Source organism: Silurus aristotelis, assembly GCF_946808225.1.
Source record: "Silurus aristotelis genome assembly, chromosome: 23".
Taxonomy (NCBI): Eukaryota; Metazoa; Chordata; class Actinopteri; order Siluriformes; family Siluridae; genus Silurus; species Silurus aristotelis.
In genome coordinates, this window is record NC_139596.1 from 3,767,242 (window position 1) to 3,788,625 (window position 21,384).

The 21,384-nt window shown below is 39.5% G+C and overlaps 2 protein-coding genes across 4 annotated transcripts in view; one reads left to right on the forward strand and one right to left on the reverse strand.

The window, feature by feature from the left end:
* The window catches only part of ssh1a (slingshot protein phosphatase 1a), a 45,653-nt gene extending 26,460 nt beyond the window's left edge, over nucleotides 1-19,193 (reverse strand). The window contains exons 1-2 of one of the 2 annotated variants that reach the window (XM_083526355.1): nucleotides 18,629-19,193; nucleotides 11,806-11,843 (exon numbers count right to left, since the gene is read on the reverse strand). In XM_083526355.1, the coding sequence (XP_083382481.1) occupies nucleotides 11,806-11,843; nucleotides 18,629-18,700 (110 nt within the window). In that variant the 5' untranslated portion in view covers nucleotides 18,701-19,193. Of the gene's footprint in view, nucleotides 1-67; nucleotides 377-11,805; nucleotides 11,844-18,628 lie in introns of those variants that run through there. The other variant, XM_083526356.1, reaches the window with a different exon arrangement.
* Nucleotides 1-21,384, forward strand: part of LOC310717971 (D-amino-acid oxidase-like) — a 188,335-nt gene that overhangs the window by 152,855 nt on the left and 14,096 nt on the right. The gene's annotated exons all lie outside the window — the stretch shown is intronic.

Below are 21,384 nucleotides of genomic sequence, written 5' to 3' on the forward strand. Positions count from 1 at the left end.
GTCTAAGAAGTAATTCCAATAAAAGAGAAGGATCTCCGTACGGTCCATTGAGTGTCTCTTGACTCACATGCGGTAGATCTCGTGCTGCGTGAGCACGGCGTTCTCCACGAAGTAGGGCAGCATGGTGCTCAGCGTCAGCCGGCGGTGCCAGTCCAGCGGCAGGTGCATCCTGCTGGACCGCCGCAGCTCCGAACACACGGCCCACAACACAGCGAGAGAGACGGACACGAGCCACAAAGACAGTGTATGTGTGTGTGTGTGTGTGTGTGTCTGAGCGAAGAGAGAGTGTATGTGTGAGAGTGGACGAGTGGATCCCGGCAGAATGAATGCTCTCCTGCTCGTTCCTTGTAGGCTGGGAATGTGTTGTCACTCCTTCCTCCCTCCCTCCCTCTTTCTCTCTCTCTATTTGCAGATAGCACGACAGGAAGATAAACCTGCTTCGCTTTCCTCAGCCTGACTGACTGCTGGAATCTCCACCCCTTAAGAGCTGAGGTGGGCCATGTGTGTGTGTGTGTGGAACACTAAGTGCTGATCTGGCAATGCAAAGAAAATCCAATAGGAGTCCAAAAACACAGACTTCCTGGAGAAGAGCGTCGTCCTGTGTGGAGAAAAAAAATATATATAAAAAAAAAATCTAGCACGCTCCCAAGCTCGAATTCACCCAGACGAAAAAAAAAAGAAAAGAAAAACGAGGACAAGAGATGCCCAGCTCCTGCTTTTCGTCTCCAGACTACAGGTGCTAGTAAATCCCATTTGGACACAAAGACATGGGAGGAGATTTCCAGCATTGAATAGAAAAGCCTTATTTGCTTGCAGAGGTGAAAGCTCTGTCCTGCTGCATACACACACTCACAGACACACATGGAGATATTAATGGAGATATCAAGTTGATACCACCACACTGAAGGGAAACAGAGTGGAGAGAGAAATGAAGGAAAACATGAAGCACGTGTACAGTACCTGCTAATAGCATTCGGCGTAATCTACAAACAGATTGAAGGTTCAGGAAAAAAAAGTCTTGCGTTTTAGAATGAATAACAATTTGTAAATGCTTGTTGACTTTTGAATGATCAGAGAAACAAAACAGGCTCCTATAGAAAATAGTTTTATTTCTGTAGATCGTACAGGAATATGCAATTTGGGAAGGGAGTTACGAGAAGACGGAGAAGGACTGGAAGACATAACAAAACGGAGACAACTGCAAAAAAGGAAACACAAGGCCTATAAGGTTTTGCAGGACAGATCTGGGGTGAAAGTGTGTGTATGAGAGAGAGAGAGAGAGAGAGAGAGAGAGAGAGAGAAAGACAGAGTAAGAGATTCTTCATAATCCAGGGACTGCTTTTCTGTACTATATATAGTATGGAAAATAGTCAATATATAGACTATTTTCTATTGATGTTCATATATGGGAATGAGGAACTGCATTATGACCTTATGCATTATGAGAAGTAAGCAGAACGTTGCTCTTGGTTTATGCGCTTTTGCTCACCATGAGCGTTCCTTGCTTGTTGTAACCTAAGGGCAGACGCTCAGCACGCGAGTTCTGACAGGATCGCAGCGTTCGAGAGAGCGTGAGTGCTACAGATCACCTGCCAGGCGTCACTTTCAAATCAGAATCCGTTCCAAACCAAAAAGAAATATGCTATAATAGTGCCAGTACTTTCCACCTTTAGTCCACATTTATTTGCTGTTATAAGAAGCCCCACTCTTCTGGGAAGATGTTCTAAATTTTGGAGGCATGAGGGCGTCAGTCGACATGGAAAATGTATCCCAAAGGAGTTCAATAAAGTTGAGGTCAGAACTCTATAGCAGGAGATCTTCCACTCCAACCCATATATCTTCAGGTGCAAAGGGGCATTGTCATGCTGGATGAGGTTTGGATCTCCTTGTGTTTATTTAACTTTGTGGTAGGAATTTGGAGAAGAACCAAATATGGCTGAAAAAAACTTTTGTCCATAAATTGTAAATACAAGCCAGAATAACAACATTCTGAAATGTTGACAGTTTTCTATTTATCAAGCACAAATCTCCACAAACACACACCTAAATCCAGTGGAACATCTTCCCAAAAAAAGTGAAGGTCATTACAACAGGAAATGGGACTAAATGTGGAACGGGATGTTCAAAAATAGACACATATCAAACTGGCAAATATATTAGCAAGTCCTGTGTTTTGCTAAATCACAAGGCTAATTGGCAAAGCTAATGTGTTGTTGTATGGTAATATGGCTAGCTAAGTGCTGTATTACAGACTTTTAGTAACAAACAATGACATCATTGAAGTCAGGAAGTTCAATCCTCAGATGTCACTTGAAAGAGTCTGGACAGCATCTACATGTTATTGGGTTTCTGTGATTGTGTGTGTGTGTGTGTGTGCGTGTGTGTGTGTTGGACTGGAGATTCAGATTAGCCCAGCCTGCTGGAATTCAGTAAAGCGACTCATGACTAACACAACAGCCAGAGATGGCAAAAGTACACACATCCTTCTTTCCTTCACTGTTTCAGTGTCCTGCTGGTAACTGGACCTCAGATCATATTAACATCATAATACAAAAGGACGTCAAATTTTGTTATCGAATGAATGTATCCAGGCTGAACATCCACCATATGCAGCAGAGAAAAGATGATGATGATCAGGAACGTCTCTGATCTCAGTCATGTTTACATCGCCGACACCCTCCGTCTCATCTACGTTAGCCAAACTTCTAGTCGTCTTCTGCCTTGCTCATAGCTAGCTTTGTAAACTAGCCTACGTCTGCGGTACGCGGTTGAAAAAACCGCGCAATGAAGGAAAATAGGTTGATGGAAGTAAAAATATTGCTCATGTCACCGAATAGATTCAAACTGAAGTAACATTTTACGTTTGAAAATGTAAGGAGTAGAAAGTACAGATATTTGTGTGGGGAAAAATGTAATGAGTGAAAGTAAAACATTGTCGAAAAAATAAATTAGTGAAGTTCCAGAAAAATCTACTTCATTACTTCCCACCTCTGACAACCCTGTCCTGTCCCTGCACACACACACACACACACACACACACACACACACACTCAGTAAAGGGAAACCTTACTCATTACCCCACACACATTACTGCACACACAGCATCCTCCTCTCCAGGGACCGGCGTTACGCAACGCAGCACAGGAAAAACACTGTGCTATCTCTCCCTGTCTGCCCAATCAGGCAATGTTCTAAGAGTGATAGATGGAAAATCTTCCAAGACAATAAAAGCAGATTTTTTTTTACCTCGTGTGCAGTGTCCGTAATTCGACCCAGAACTGAGAAGAATGAGAGCTCAATGTTGCTTTTTTCACCGATAGTGTTGGATCAGAGGTTCTGACAGTTAGGCAGATGTTTCCATTGTAACCATTGAATAAAAGGGACTTGAACTGATTTAGTTGCAAAGAAGTTGTTTCTGGAAAGAGTCTCCAGTATCAGCGCTTCACAATATGGTAGCATTTAGAATATATTATAAAATTTGCCACCGTTCCAGAAGATTCAAAGTATCTACAAATAGATAAAAAGGACAACACGGTCATCATCACTGGGGGAAAAAAAACACTTCATGGATGTTATAGAGGTGAGAAAAAATCAAACACACTTAGGAATTTTCAAGACTGTAAACTTTCTATGGGAATTTATAGTCAGCCAGAAAATCAGATATGCTAAATGCAAGCTAGCACCATTTACAGTAATTCCCCGTTTATCCCAGTGGTTATGTTCCAAAAAACACGAAAAACGGACGCCACCCCATTAACATTTTACTTCGTTTTATAATTAATAATTATATATACACATTTCATTATATTAGCATAAAACTCCATAAAAACAATTCCCTATAAGTTTTTTTTGGAAAATCAACCAAACAAATTAGTTATGTAGCAAATGCAATTCCGCGATTTCGGGGGGACGAGATTCGAATTCGAGATTCAATTTACAAGACTAGATAGCTCAAGCTGTATTGCTCTTTTCTCTACATTCCGCAAGCCAGTTTTCTGTTATAATATAAAAGTACATTACTGGTCAAAGGTTTGTTTACTATTTTTAATGTTTTGGAAAGAAGTCGCTTATGCTCATAAAGCCTGCATTAACAAAAACACAGAACAAAACAGTAATATTGCGAAATATACATTAAGAAATATCTATAATTGTTCTACTTGTGATTGTCATTTTCTAAATCTGTATTAGTTTGCATGCATGTCAGCTTAAGACCAAATAAAATGTTTTTATTTATATGTATATGATACAGTTTACATAAATCTCCCCAAATGTCTTGGAATATTTCAAAAATTCCCCAGATGAAGTTCCCATGAAAAGTTTTAGAAAATTTACCAGATATTTGCCAACCTTTATCATATTACCTTGATTAGTCAAGAATTAGCAATCATGCTAGCTTGTATGATTAGGCAGGAATTAGCAAACATTTCCACATTTTCCTTTATGCCTATTTAATAGATGTGAGATTCACATTTTCCTGAATAATGCAGCTCATGCAGATGGCCTGAACATCAAAATGTTCTGCAAACTATAGATATGAAATATGACCAGTGTTCTCTGTACATATTTCATATCTATAGTTTGCAGAACATTTTGATGTTCAAGCAGAACATAAAAAAAATAGGTCTTCTATATTGCGTTGTCGATCATCTTGCATTACAGCAAGTGCAGATAATGTAAAATGTTCCACACGCAATATAAAAGACATGTTTAGCCATAATAGCTGTTCGAAAGCTAACTTTCAACATCCTGCTGCGATCGACAGCACCTGAGAATGGGGTTTTTAGCCAACTTCGGAGCTCTAATTCTAATAAAAGGTGTTTGGGAAAGAAATTATCCATCAAAATACAACAATTTGGCATTGATTTTGTTTTATACAGACAAAATCAATGCACATTTTCCACTGATTCGGTTTGGGGAGTATTTTTTAATCACCGTTTTTTTAGCATTCGAAATTTGTTTAAAGCATTCTGAGAATCGACTGGAGCATATGCAAATAACGTTAATATATATAATGTTCGCTAGCTACCTCAAATGCAGGCAGCTTAACGTCATGCTAGTCTTACACTTACTCTTTGAAAAAACTTTCAAAAAAAACCAAAACAAAAAACAATGAAGCTTTGTTCAAGCTATTTGTTAAAAAATATATTCCATTCTAAAAGTATCAACAAGTACCATTTTATATACCAGTTACAATGAATAGTATAGAGAAGCACTAATAAAGTTATTACCCTAGCAGTACCCTGTTCCACCAGTCAGCTTCAGGTTTCTTTAATCCCAGCACTGCTAAACCATCTGATGAGGCACCTGACAGCGAGCTGATGAGTTGGATTAGCAGGTTCAAAATCATAAAAAAATCCAGGAGTAGTTTCGAGAAAATGCATTGCAAACACAATCAAGAACCTAAAACTGGTGATGAAATCAGGAAACTGCAGGTAACTAATCTCAGGAACTGCATGTCCAATGATTCATTTTTTTTAGTTTTATGATGGATGTGTGAAATAGATTGGATGATTATTTCCATAGATGAGGGAATAACCCAACCAGTATAACCATTTTAAACATCATGTCCTCTACATTCAGGACTCTCGAGTTCAACGAATGAAACAAAATAACTAATTCAATGTAATTAAACTAAATAAATGACCCTTCGCAATCCGATGGCATTTAACCCCCTTTGCTATGATGCAACAGCTGCACGAAATGTATCCGGGCGCGATGCCAAAAGTCCTCACGAACTCACACATACTCAGATATGAGCGAGCACCCAAACAAAAACACAGATATGCTGTGCTTGGCTGCTACTCTCGCTGTAACCCACATGGTGAGGTCAGTACCAGGCTTAAATCCATGCGAAACGAAACTGAGATCATCGTGGAGAACCCAAACAGATATTCTTGCTTCCAATACCTTCATGTATGGCTGGCTATTTAAAAGAAAAAAAAAAAAAAAAAAAAAGAATAATAATAATGATTAAGCCTATCAAGGATAAGGTCCTAAGCTAGTCAGGACCAGTTAGATGACATTTGTATAAGGATAGCGCAGAAGCCTACTGGAGTCCAGTAAACGTGGTACGTTTCAACTAAATTAGCTATAACTAAATATGGAAATCATGCTAAACCTTGGCGATTCACCTCTGATACAATGCAGTGTGACCCGATTTTGATTTAAGTCAACACAATGCGATTTATTGCAATACGAAGCAATGAAAAAAGAATCTGATTTTATGCAATCTAATATGGCACAGATAGTTTGCTTCTTTGGTCCAAATTGAGAACAAATTATTAGATTTATTTAAGTGCCTTCTGACTTTAATGCATGGTTCTTTCACAAACAAGAAAAAAGTAAAACCAGATGTTATTTTCCTGTTCTGTGTCCAGCAAGTTGAAGCTCTACCTCTGCCATGTTAATCTATATGTTATGTGACTCTCAGGACAAACCTCGGTCTCAGATCACAACCGAGTACGAGCAGTGGTGTTGATAGAACTTCCTTGATCGATCTACATATCAAATGATTGGTCACAAATGATTGGTCAATTTATAAATATTAAAAGTATAGTATGTCTAATATTTATATGTAAATACATCTTTTTTTTTCCTGATACAAATATGTTAAAAACGGTGCATCGAGATGCAAATTCTTTTAAATCGATGCATCACTTGGTCAACTTTTATGCCGATACACCGATGCAAATCAATGAGTCTTACCTTCCCTATTATCTATTCATGTGAGAAGTAAAATAAACCCACCACCGTCCATTTTACACATAATCTGACATAGTTCCAAAACAAACGATCCTTGCATTACGATCTTCTGAGCATGGATTGGGAGTTTCTTTGATACCAAACTTACCTTCGAAACACAATGTCCTCTGAGATTTTTCAAACAATAACCGGATTGTTCCGCTTGTAAATTTCAGGCTATGTAAGCACGATGGAATTCTTAAGGGTTCATCTATTTTGATAATTGCGTAACCCTGAGCTGTACCTTCGGGGATCGATGAGCTCAGTGTAAGGCAGGTCGGGACCAGTCACGGACATCTCTATGTCTGCAGGCGTGCACAAGCCAACTGTATTTTAAGTTGGCTCGTGTTTATTAAAAAAACAAATCAATCAAAACGTTGGAACAAACAAAAGAAGACACATGTCTGAGCGGAAAAGCAACTCCCGGAGGAACTGAAGGAACATTGATACCGTTCTCGGTTCGAAAGAGTCCCGGTGTTATCTTTAGGATTAGAGCGGCGCAATCACGCCGATTTCCTGCCACTTAAAAATTCCAAGGTTCTCGGCTTCAGGTCTGCAGAGCCGATCCCTGAGGATTCCTCGCTGCCAACCACTTGACCCTTGACAATTGAAGAGTTCTTCAAACTAAGAACAGCCCAAAACTGTGAAGGTCACTGTGTGTGTATATGTAAGCACCCATAACCGGACTTGGGGAAGTGTCCCCTGGATGAATTAACGCAGCCTAGCAACCATTGCTACCTCAGACCTCAGGTCTTCAAATCCCTCTATGTTTTACCATTTGAATGAATTGTGTTAAATTGGTGCTGTCCTTGTAATTTTTATTTATTTATTTATTTATTTATTTATTTATTACAAATTTCCCCACCAAGCTAACTGGGGAAAATGCCAATTTCAACACTACCACTCGAACCTGGTATTGGCACGATTGTCTTGCATCTTTCTAAGTTATGCATCCATCTGTATGATTGTCATACAAGCTTCCTAATTGGTTATGCTGTTCAAAACGACAACATTAGTGAAGCCAACCAAGAACGGGAGGTCAGGATTGTGTCGCCGGTGCAACCGATGGTGAAGCTAACCAGTCTCGGCTCACGTAACAAAGAAAAGAAACCAATCGCTTACATTCAAGTGTGCTCATCTACCTACCATGGCCTAGCCTTTCCAGTCTTTAAAAAATAGCGATCAGTATGGGGTAGTATACTGTAAATTGTTAATGATTTATTAAATTACAGTACATTATTTAGCAAAATAGAGTCATTTTCCACACCTGTAGCTGATGAGACTAATCAGTGCGTTCTGTTCCAGTGTCTTGTAACGCAGAGAAAAAAAAAGGTGAGAGATAAGAGCTAAAATCGGGCGTTGAATCACCAAAAAATACATCAAGATGTCAACTCTGTCGAGGGCTGGTGAGAGTAAGGCAATCGTAAGCTTGGAGATCTGTATTTAAAAGATTTAGCAGCTGGCTTCAAATTTCTCACAGGAAGTGTAGGCTCGAGATTTAGCAAGCAAATGAGAAATGGGTACCAAATCAAGAAAAGGTATATGACACTATAAAAATATAGAGTAACTCACAAAAGTGAGTGCACCCCTCACATTTCAGCAACCATTCAATTATATCTATATCTCTATATCTAATTTAATATATAAATATATCTCGGATGCATTTTTAGAGTTGGCAGCTTGAATAGCAGTACAGATTTACTGTCCTTTGAAAATAACTCAACGTACAGCCATAAATGTCTAAATAGCTGGCAACAAAAAAAAAAAGAGATAACAGCCGTACATCGTGTAACCATGCAAAGGGACACGTTGTACTAGGGGTGTACTCACTTTCGTACGCCTCAAACTTTGTGGTAACAGTTTGGTGAAAGTGCACACACGGCTGGAAAAGTCAGGTGTCCTGATACATTTGTATATAGAGTGTTTGTGTGTTTATACCCTACTGCACAAGGCTAAAGGAAAAGGCTTCCTTTTACACAACTGTTTCATTCTCCTACCTTTCAATTCGAAAAGAATGGTTGAAAGAGATTTTATTCAGAAAGCGCCCAGAAAAAAAAGGTAATTGAATCAGTATTATGAAAAAGTTCTTGGTGAGGTAAACATCTGCTAATACACCGTGAATAACCGTCAAGGCCAGATCCCTACCCTACCCCAGAGTCAGAGAGGACATGAAGTCAGACACTGCTGGCTTTGTCCTGAGCCTCAGCAGCGCAAGAATCGCTGACCTCTTTTCCAACATCCTGTTTTTGAGAAAAGAAGGAAGAAAAAAAAAAAAGCTGAGAAACGAGGAAGATGGAAAGAAAGAGCGGTACGGGGGCGTGGGTTGCTCTCGGAGAACAATCAGTCTTTTTGCTTTTGCCAGATGGCCTTATTTACTGTAGGTCGATGATAGCACCTCCAATGTGGAAGCACACGTTATGAAGCAATGAACTAAAGGCTGCATTCCATTTACCGCGAAAAGGGGGCGCTGGAACCCGTGGTATTACATCTTACATTTCTGACCCTTACAAGCAGGAAAGAATTTCCTACAATCCTTAATTTGTCTTTTATCAGCGGAAAGCTAACAACTAAATAAGATTCCTATGTCTTTCTTGAACAATTCATTTCACATTTTGTCCCTTTTATAATGAGCTCCATTCTTCTGGGAAGATGTTCCACCAGATTTTGGATTGTGCTTGTGGAGATTTTTGCTCATTTCAGCCACAAGGGTGTTTGTAAAGTCAGGTGCCGATGTAGGGTACAGAAGTTACTCGGTGTTCCAGTTCATCCCAAAGTGTTTAATAAGGTTGAGGTCAGAGCTACATAGTGAAAGATCTTCCACTCCAAACCCATGGAAACCTTATCTTCATGGATGCTGGCTTTGTGCACGGGAACAGGTTTGGGTCTGGTAATTTAAGTGAAGGGAAAATAGTACCAGGTTGGAAAAGAACTATATACAGATTGAGTTTTTAGATGAATATCCCAGGATCTATAATGTCTATAATACAGTACATCCCCATGGGTTGCTAGCTTTCCCTCCCTAGGAATCCGCTCACAGTCAGAGAAATTGACCTTCCACATCCTTGACAGACTTCCTCTTCCTCTGCAGCAGAACCAGCATGTGATACTCTATATGTCCTACTTTCAGACTAAATGCATCAGCAAATGATATTCAAACTGCATCAGCAAACCGGAAACCTTTTCACCTAGCGATGTTTTATGTTCCTGACCCACATTTAAGATCTGAAAGCGTTTTAACGCTAGAGCTCCCCTGAAGGACCCAGAAACTTGTTTGAGAGTCCCCAAGCAATAGTTTGTTATTTGTGTATGCCCTAGTTTTCTTACATTCGCAGCACCGCGAGATGTTGTACCATCTTAGCAAACTCGTCCAGAGTGACATTTACATGCCAAAACGAAATAAAACACCTGATGCACGTGCATGAACCCATGTGACCTTCTTTGAAATCAAAGTTCCATTGAATAGAAAATAAAGAAAGACAAAAGGATCAAAAGGTAAGCTTTGTTTAGGGGTTAACACAATGAGAATAATGACGTAGGAAAGTACACCAGCATTGTGTCAAACAATGCTTTAAATATACAGATCAACCAAAACATTAAAACCACCAAAGAAAAGTGTGGGATATGTTGGGCAGTTTTCAATTTCGATGAGTTGAATGCAGGAAAAATGGGCAGGTCTTAAGTTTTGAAGGACTTTGGCAAGTTGTGACTGGCTGGACGCCTGGCTCCAAGCTTCTTCAAAACTGCACTACAGTTTGTTGATAGGACAGAGTACCCATGTTGACCCCTGTAAACCATTAAAAGCTCTTACAATGGGGATGTAAGCATCAGAAATAGACTGTCAACAAAGGCAGGGTGATGCTCTGAGCAACGTTCTACTGAAAATCCTCATATGTCATACTAGCTACCTAAACATTGTTGCAGAATAAGGTACACCCCATCTTGCCAATATCATTTTCTAATTGCAGTGCGGGCACTGACTTCAGAACTTCAGAACACTGACTTCGGAACATCACAAAGAGTTCAAACTGTTGCCTAAGAATTCCCCTAAAGATCTCAATCTGACCGAGCTTCTGTGAGATGTGCTAGAGGGGCGGATCTAGAAAATTATTTATGGGATGGCAAGGGGGTGGCAATACTGAAGCAAGCGTTCTTGCAAAATGCTTAGAATAGCCAGCCGACTTTCCACCATTGTAGACACCTCAGGTGATTTTTAATGATCTTAAAACCTGGGAAACCCCTTTTACATGTTGCGCTGCTAATTGGTAACACTACAATGCCAAATGCGCGGTGATTAGGCGGTTTGCAATGAATGTGTTTGATTCGCTAAAACGAAGCAGTTCATCAGAGTCGTTTGTTTGGACTAGAAAGACGAGACTTCTTGCCATTATTTACGGGTATGTTTTTCATGTCATCGAATTGAAGCTTCGCTGCTCTAAATCGATCGAGGAAACTGATTCGATTGTATTTCATACATTGGGATACCAGTGCTGGGGTGGCAGATAGGGTGGCAATGTTTTTTCTTAGGGTGGAATTCGTCACCCCGTGCCACCCCTGTAGATCCACCCATGGTTTTGAACAAAAAAGTCTGAACAAAATATAGCTAATACGCCACCTGATGAACATATACCTTTGGTCCTTCCAAATAGGATGTGCAAGCAGATGTTTTCTGTAACAGAAATGCTTTGTTTGACCCCAGAAAGCTTGGGCACCAATGACATTTTTAAATGAGTTGTCAATTAAAAGGCTCTGGCACACTAACGCGATTTCTTTTGAAAACGCGTTTTTTTGTCCTCCGTTTTGGCTTCCTGTCCACACTGAGGCGCCATTTTCAGTCTCCAAAGTGGATAAATTCGAAAATGCCGTTTTGAGATCGCAGTGTGGAAAAAGAGCCGGAAAGTAAATAATGGCAGAGTTTCAGTGTGGATGAGCAGCTTTTGGAAAATGATTGAACAAGATTTTTGGAAAGTATTGATGATCAAACCTTTGTTTCGATCATGAATAAAGGGTGTTACTCGTACAACTCGAGCACAATACTCACACACACACACACTTCAGATGTCTTACCTCTGATTCAGCCTTCTGTCATCCTCACTCCCGAAATCCTGAATCAGAAAAACAGAAATGAAAATATCATTTAAGGATTTATAAAAAAGATTTCAATGTTCAATGTGAAATTGTAAAGATATGCGATTTTGTCATATAAAATATCGCCAGCTTGTTTTCTTGAGAAATCTACATACCATGAGCACAACTGAAAGTATACAAGCAGGACAATCTCAAATGTATATCTGATCACATAGTCTCAGATAAAACTGGTGCTGAACCAGGAATGTACTGATAAATATAAGATGCACATCATCATAGATACTTTTCACCACTTGTGCATTCCAGAACACTGCAGGGGGACTTCTGTAGGCAGGACAAATCTGTAGGCAGCATTGCATGCAAAGTAAATTTCCAGCGCTCCATAAAAGTTTAAGAAACATGGAAGAAGAAACCGTCTTTTTGACTGCTATGATTTAAGTATATACACTTTATGGACAAAAGGATTTGGACACTTGACTTTCCTATTGAAAGTTTCCAAGTTTCTTCATTCCACATGCCTGACTTTACTAATGCCCAAAATCTAGAACATCTTCCCAGAATATTGGAGGAAAATGGTAGGTTGTCCACAAACCTTTGTCCATGTAGAATACTTTCTTTTTAACGTCAATGTAACAACTCATTTGTAAAGCAATTACTCAAGTAGACACCTTCAGCAGACCGCCTTTTGTACTTGAAACCTATTTTCTCAAGTAAATTACTATTAAACTACCATTAATTTCCGCCGTCACTTCTTTTAGGTTGTTTTTTGGCTGGTGCAAGACCATTTCTGACCAAAAGCAGGGTCGTCTCTGCCTGGAGGTTCAATCTTGGCTGGCAAATCTTGGCCTTCCCACTTTCATGTGCAAATTTGAACCTGGTCAGATTTTAAAAGGTGGCTATTTGGCAACCTGGATGTTTTTCCAGCATGCATTATAATTCTACCTGCACTTTAACTTCAACGTTGGGCTAATAATGTTTTTTTTTTTACTTATTAATAGTGCAAACTACACTAAAGATAGATTACTCAATCTGAAAGCAGGGATTGAAAAGGACGGAGGGGTGTGGCGGAGAACATGGTTCCTGGCCGCACAAACAAGGTTTCATCAAAACAAAAAAACGCTTTAAAAATAGTTCATCATTGTGTGTGGAGGGCAGAACACCGGTGATTAGGTTACAAACCATGACACGGAACAATGAGATACTCAGGTAGGCCAAGTAGGAACAGCAGCCCCACACCTGAAGAGGAAATGACTGGCTTAAGCCCGAAACTGCCCTCAGGAGACGCTTTCCAACAACGCAGCCTTCCATCTAGCTCTGTCTACATGCAGGAACACCGCTGACTCGAAGGAGGCACGTGGTATATATCGTCTTCCAGGCATGTGCTGGGATATCTATATCTATATCAATATCAATATCAATATCAATATCAATATCTATCTATCTATCTATATGTAAATGTACATTTGGTTCATTTATGTGTTTTAAATGTACATTTGGTTCATTTATGTGTTTTAAATGTACATTTGGTTTATTTGTCCCATTTTAAAACCCTTTTGTGGCTGCACCTTAAGATAGCTGTCAGTTTATTTGCAGCTTGTGGCAAAATCAAACCTGTCCCTCAGACCGCACATGTGCTTATAATGTTTTTGGATCTGCATTTTCGATCAACTCGAGGTGCGGCCACAAAAGGGTTTTCAAATGGGACCAATAAAACCGAATGTTTCGGCGTTCCCTCCCCCACACGCAACTCTCATGGGATCCGAAACGCTGAGTCAGCTCACATTTCATTCACTATTACTGACTAGCAAACAAGCAACACTTGCGCTAATGAGTGCGATGGTGTTGTGGAAGACAAGCGGTCCTTCAAACATCACTTGGTTCTATAGTTATGTCTTGGTTTTGATATCCAATTGATTCTAGCTTGCATTGTTCAAAAGCATGGTCGTGCTGGGATCTGATCTTGTGACCTTTCAAACCACAGTACAATGGTTTAACCACTGAGCTACCACCTCATGGCGTGCTATTTTTTTAAAATATGGCTTGTCTATAGCTCAACGTATTAGGGGTTCAAGCCTTAACTACCACTGTTGAGCCCTTGATCAAGGCCCTGTGTGTGACAATGTATTTACAAACTGTCTATTCGGGTTCAGGCTAAATATTAGCGCCCCTGGTTTGCCACAATTTACCTTAACTGAGAGGGTTACATACATAACTACCTTCAAATATGGACAATTAAAGTCATTTGACTTGTCCTCTTTCTGAACCTCCTCCTGATTCCTCCTGACACCTTACTTCTGGATGAAGTTCTCTTTAATGGGAGACCACCCAGTGAAGCTGAGGATGGTTCCACCTGAACAGCCCAAGAATCAACGAGAGTTAAATTCAAGCACCATGAAGAAAGATTCAGACTGTAATTAATATAAAGTCTGCTACAATGGCTCAGGGCTGCAATTTCCATTTGCATTTCAGTGTCCATCAGTGTAGAGTTTGTTAACCTCAATAATGATAGAACTATAATGAATGGACATTCAGGGTCACCCAGATGAAAATGGGTTCTCTTGAGTCTGGTTCCTCTCAAGGTTTTTTGCCTCACTACTGTCACCACTTGATAAACTTATAGGGATTAATGGATGGCGCTGAAATTAATATTCGCAAATAATTCGTGCGTAAAATCGCTGACGCTTCCTGCCTTCGCCAACGTCTGGCGATATGAGTTCTTTTGCGTTTAATGTAGGACTTCAAGATTTGATTTTCTCTTAACAGGAGAAATTCCTGACGATTCCTCATACAGAGGGAGTAAACGAACGAATGAATGAATGAATAAATAAAAGGATGGATAGACTAAATTAATTTGTGAATAAATCAATTACTATTTTGTGAGTTTCTTAAATGCAGACATTTGTAAAAGAACATATTTAAAAAATTTAATATTAAATGTAAAAAAATCTATATTACCCAAACGAGGTCCAACAAATGTAAACGATTTAATACAAATGTTCCATTTATTTTATTTTATGGATGTAATTCCTCTATTTAATTGAGTACTCAATTTAATTAATATAATAAAGTATTTCTAAGTTCAACCAAGCAGGCATTTTATTTTGAATGGTTTTTAAAAATGTAAACTGCTGCTGATCACGATTTCTTCCCTCTAACTGAATTTGAACCGAACCATGGCTTAAAAAATAAAGTAGGTACCGAACCGTGAATTTTGTGTACCGTTACACACCTATTTGATAGAAATTTGAAAGGCTATAAGAGGAACAAAACACACAGAAACATGTCACAGAAAATAAGCATTTACATTTAAGCCATTTGGCAGAAGCCTTTAGCGCAACTTACAATTACCTCATTTATACGCCGGATCAATTGAGGAGCCTTGCTCACGGGTTCAGCAGTGGCAGCATGGTGGTACTGGGATTTGAACTCATGACCCTCTAATCAGAAGTCTAACATCTTAACTGCTAAGCTACTTTAAACCCCCCAAATGGGGGTCCTCACATGAGGGGTGAACGTAATAAATATAGATATTCACATCGACTCTGCTTATTAGTGAAACCGTGAAGAGTGTGTTATAGTGTTATACTGCTGCACTTGCAGAAATAATGCTGTGGCATCATTTCCCATGATCATAACATCATTACATCACCCAGCTCTAACACACACATACATACACACACACACACACACACACACACTCTGTTTCTAATCCAATTTTGACTTTTTCTTTTTGGACGCATCCTAATGCACTAAACCAGGTGTTGGGTCATCAGCCGCCTCTCTTTTCCTCTCCTTCTCAATCTCTCTCGTTCGCTTTAATGGTGTGAAGCAATGACATCACCACAGCTCAGTGTCCATCTATTGGACGAGTTATTCTGCAAAATCCAAATGTGTGTGTGTGTGTGTGTGTGTGTGTGTTAGTGGTAAGATAATGGAACAGCCCCACCCTTAACCAGGGACAGACCACTTAAAACCTACCACCCCCTTCTCTTATAGAGTACTACAGAGTACTAACCCTTAGGGTACAGTGACGTCATTAGTACAGCAGCGTAATCTTCCATAAAGCCTACAGAAATGATCATGTTGTTTAATGCTTCTCGAACAGCGATTTTTACACAACCTGTTACATTAGTTTGACTGGTGCATGTGTGTGTGTGTGTGTGTGTGTGTGTGTCAGTGTATATTAAATATATATATATATATATATATATATATATATATATATATATATATATATATATATATATATATATATATATATATATATATATATATATATGTGTGTGTGTGTGCGTGTGTTGCCTGCGCCCTCTACTGACGAAAAGCACGTTCTGCTGCAAAATCTCCAATGACGTCATAGCAATATGTTGAAAATAACTATACAGAACATGTAGCATTGTTACGACACATCATTTGCCTTGTTACTGATATCAACAAAGCACTGGGCTCGTATGTGTTCTTATGCGTCCCTCAAAAGGTCATGCGATGCCACTGCCGTTTTTGGCAGCATTAATCGCCTTCCAAGCGAATGCCCTCTAAGAACCGTCCAAACAGACCGACGGGTGTCACGTTTAAAGTTTGAATCGAATGAATCGGATGAAACATGTATTGTTCTCGGCCCTGACGTAGGTCGCGTTACATCCTCAAACCAACTTGGCATCAGTGCAATATGTGCGCATAAGGTTAATGGTTCACTGCATTGGAAAATGTCAGGTGCACATTCAAATTCAATGGGTCATTGTACTCGCAAAAAGATGTGTGTATAACATGATCTAGTTATGGTAGCCTAACCAAACCTTCGGCACCGACAACTCTTCAACATAAATCTAATATATTAAACATATATGTACATTTCTTATAACAATTTTTCTTTTCTTTTTTTTTTTTTTTTTTATAAAATATCACCACCAATTACTGGAAGTGTGCAATCCTACACAGCATTGGATTAAAACTTATTTCTATATTCCTATAAGACTTTTTTATTGTGCAATATATGTAGTTAAATATGAAAGATATATTGTTAAAAAAAAGACCACTATCGTTGTTGGGAAATTTTATTACACACATTTCCGATGTGACGAGATCAACATAGAAAAAAAGACAAAATATGTTTTCTTTCTATTCGGTCATTTTGGGTTTGTTCCTTAATGTGTCTATTTGGTTCCTGAAATATCGTGTCAGCTCAACAAAATATGACGCATTTAATTGCATATTAAAATAAATGACTATAACTAGGCAATTCGTCAATTTTCATTGATGTGTAATTTAAAAAAATGAAAAGTGAACATGAACTGACGTTTCTAGTAATCAAATACATGTCATGTTTGAAATGTAGACAGACTTTATACTGAAGTTCCTTGTGTATGATGTTTTAATTAAAATTTGACCTCAGGTGCTAAACTATAGCTAAAGATCATCTAATATTTACAATTTCCCATCAAATTTGTTAATATAGTTCAGATCTAGCTCATATATAAGGTGCACTTAAACTTTTTCTACCTTAAATTTCATTCTATAGAAACCAAATCTCTAAAAATAATCAATGCTATACCTACTTCGATCTACTTTAACCTTAAATGTAATACTTTGTAGTACATACAAATTTTTATCCAATAAATAATGAAAGCCGTTTATACTTTTCAAAAACAATTTTACCTCAGATTTCATACTATAGTTCAACGTTCATGTCTGAAACGATGCTGTCTGTAAACTCGGATTTAAAATTTTCTACAAATATATACTTACAATATACTTTTATTTCATTTTGATCTCGCACAAATGTAAACGATAAAATGTTTTATTATTATTTTGGGGGTTTTCTTTTTTTTTTTTTTGCTACCTCAGAGGCCTTAAGCTCATATATTACCTACTACATTACAGGATTAGTGACAGAATGTCTTTCCGCATTTATTAAAGACAAAATAAACAATAGAGATGTTTTTATATATTGAATATGTCTATTGATAAACAAAAAAAAAAGAAATATAAAACATTTCTCATCAATGTGTACATGCACAGACACCATTATTCTAGCATGGATCATAAATTACTATGAAACGTGAACATGTGGGTTATTCAACAACATGAAATGTTTTGTATATATTTATATTAAAGACATATGCATATAGATAACAATTCTGCTCCATCATTAGCTAAGCTGAGTGACTGACAGGCAGGTACTGTAGGTATACAGGGCGCTGTGCTAGCTAGCACACCGGCTAGTTCATCCCCACATTACAGGGCTGAAGAGTAAAAATAAACGAGTGTATACATTTAATTTTCATTATGAAACGTTAAATATGGCTGTCTAACAAACTAATTTGGGTCATTCATAGAGTGTCATGTTAGTTCAAGGGGAAAAGGAAGGGACTGCGTGGTGTGTGAGAATGCAGACGCTAGCTGGCTAGTCAATGATCAACCAGCTATACAACGGAGTGGCTTTCTGCGCATGCGCACAATGTCGGGCTGCTGTTGATGGTGCTTTTTCTAAGAAAATATAATGAGCACATGTAAGATTCAGACCGGCAAAAACACACACACACACACACACACACACACACACACTTGTATATGTATGCGTGTATGCATATGCATATGCATATATATATATATATAAATATGTGTGTGTGTGTGTGTTCGCGCGAACACGTTCTCTCTCTCTCTCTCTCTCTCTCTCTCTCTCTCTCACACTCACACTCACACACACACACACACACACACACACACACACATATGCGGGCCTCCTACACGTCCCCGCGTCTCGTTAAAACCCTGCCTTTCCTGTTCCTGTTTCCCGGCTTACCGTCTCGGCGTTGGCCGTGCTCGCGCTGGCTGTGCTCGGGGTCGGAGATCGCTGCAGCGTTACCAAAGCCATGCTGCATAAACCTCTATTGATCCCCCCTTCCTCCAAAAAAATATCCCTATAAGCAAACCCGAGTCCAAAACGGTTCCGAATAGACGATTCAGGTCTTCACCAGCGGGTAAAAATGGCCCCAAGGAGCTGTCGGCATCTCCGGAGGTTGAGATGTAATCACCGTGGCGCTTTGCATGGTATGAAGCCTCGCCTTGGTCGTGGTCCGGAAGGCGAGCTGCTCAAACCGGTGCCATGGCATCAGATTTCTAAAGCATCCGCCTTAGATGGCATGAAGTGGTCCTCAACTGGAGCTGAGTCAGGGTGCTGGATCTGAGTCCTACTGAGTGATCATGATGAGTCTAGGAGCGGCTCGGCTCAGCTCAGCTCACTCACACACACACACACACACACACACACACTCTCTCTCTCTCTCTCTCTCTCTCTCTCACACACACACACACTACATCATCAGGACACAAGGATGGTCCTGCTGTTGGCTGTTACCTCATCAGTCACACTCTATATATTTTTTCCTACATATGTGATTTTTGGATGACAGAAAGCAAAAATACATAATCCAAAGACACTATTTGCCTTCATGCATATCATGATTTCCTGGAATGGAGACGTGAGGCTGGGACTGATTTCTTCTCAGCCCAGATTGTAGGGGCATCATTTGTTTTTTATTTCTGACTGCCACTAAATCAACACACACATGCACAAGCGCTCACTACAATGTGATCATCATTCGGCCTGAAAATATTTTTTGTGAAAATCATATTTCAACAAACGTCATTCGGACGAAAAAGATAAAATATTGCATAATACATAGAGTGGCACCGAGCTGCTTCTCATCAACTCCGATCGCAATTTAAGGCAAACGTTTTACAATCTTATAGCTTTATCCATTCCCTAAACCCGGTCCAGATTACCACCTGGAGGCCACATAAACACCTTGAACTCCCAGTTAGTCCAAAATGTCACCTCACAATGTCCTTCATTTTTTTATAATCCCTTCAGCGGCTACATGTTAAACTTAAAATCTACTACAAACTATTGCTTATTACTTACAAGGCCCTACAAGGTTTGGCTCCCATCTATCCATCCAGTCTTCTTACATGCAATCCATCATGCTTTTTGCAATCTCAAAACTTCGGACTTCAAGTAGTTCCTAGAATCGCAAAGTCAACTAAATGTGTAGCTCCTAAACTTTCGAATAGCCTTCCTGACAGTATTCGGGGGCTCAGACAAACTTAGTTTAAATGTAGATTAAAGACATATCACTTCAGCCAGGCATACAAATAACACATCACAACTTGGTGCTCAAGTACATCTGATCAAATGCAGATTATTGAAGTTGGTGTTGGTGTTAAATCCATAATGATCTTAAGCTAATTAATGAGTTTCTCAGGACCTCCCGGTTCCACAACTTCAACTAACTGTATATTTACCTGGGTACCTGCACCTCCATATGCAGATGGAAGGTATCCTCAACCCTTCTTCTTAACGGCATCCCACAGGGCTATCTTTTAAGACCACTACTCTTCTCCCTGTTCACGATAAGCCAATATCTTCATCAAGAATACAGATGACACCATCGTAGATGGCCAGATCAGCAACAACAACAAATCAGCATGATGTGCCACCAATAGCCTGACCCTCAATGCCATTAAGACTAAAAAGCTCATTGTGGACTTTTGGAAATCTAACAGCAGGAGACACCCCCAGTCTACATACTAAAGGAACTGAGGTAGAGAGGGTCTCCAGTTTTAGTTCTTGGGAGTTCACATCTCTGAGGATCTGTCTTGGCACCAAAACACTTCGGTGCCATGTCTTTTGCTAAGTGATACACACACACACACCCCTGCCATCTACATGCTGTTAAATAAAATTTGATTCCTCAGACCAGGCTACCTACTTTCATTGCACCATGGTCTAGTTCTGATGCTGAACAAGTTTTTTATCAGTGCTAACATCAAATTGTTCAGCACAATCCTGTGCTACAGGAGCTCTTTAGACCAAACATGTCCCTTCACACATCACTGAGCCTTTTGCACCCATGACCCTTTTGTCAGTTCTTTGAACCTACGATTTAGATTAGATTAGATTAGATTAGATTTAAAGGTACTAACCACTGCATATCAGGAACACCACCAAAATGAACAGCTTTTTTAAAGATGGTCTAAGCCAGTTGTCTGGCCTTAGAAATTTGGCTCTTCACAGGTAAAATTTTAGCTATCAGTGGTTTGATTGTTGTGGCTGAACTGAACTAACTGCATTTGAACTGCATATGCTCTCAAAACAACAACCCAGCCATTAGGGAGGCACAAGACACACTCTTAGTGCCGGTCCCAAGCCCGGATAAATGGGGAGGGTTGCAGTAGGAAGGGCATCCAGCTTGAAACGTGGCAAATCAAATATGCGGTTTAGGAATTTCATACCTGCTCGGTCGAGGCCCGGGTTACCAATGACTGCCACAGGTATCGTTAGCCAACAGGGTACCGGTGGAAATTGTGCTACTGTTGGCCGAAGGAGAAGTAGGAGAGGAGGAAGACGTCTACAGAGACAGCAGAAAATGGAGAAGTGGAGGTTAGGGTTGGTAATTAAATGTTGGTACTATGACTGGCAAAGGGAGACAGAAAGCTGTTATGATGGAGAGGAGAAAGGTAGATATGTTGTGTGTTCAGGAGACCAAGTGGAAAGGG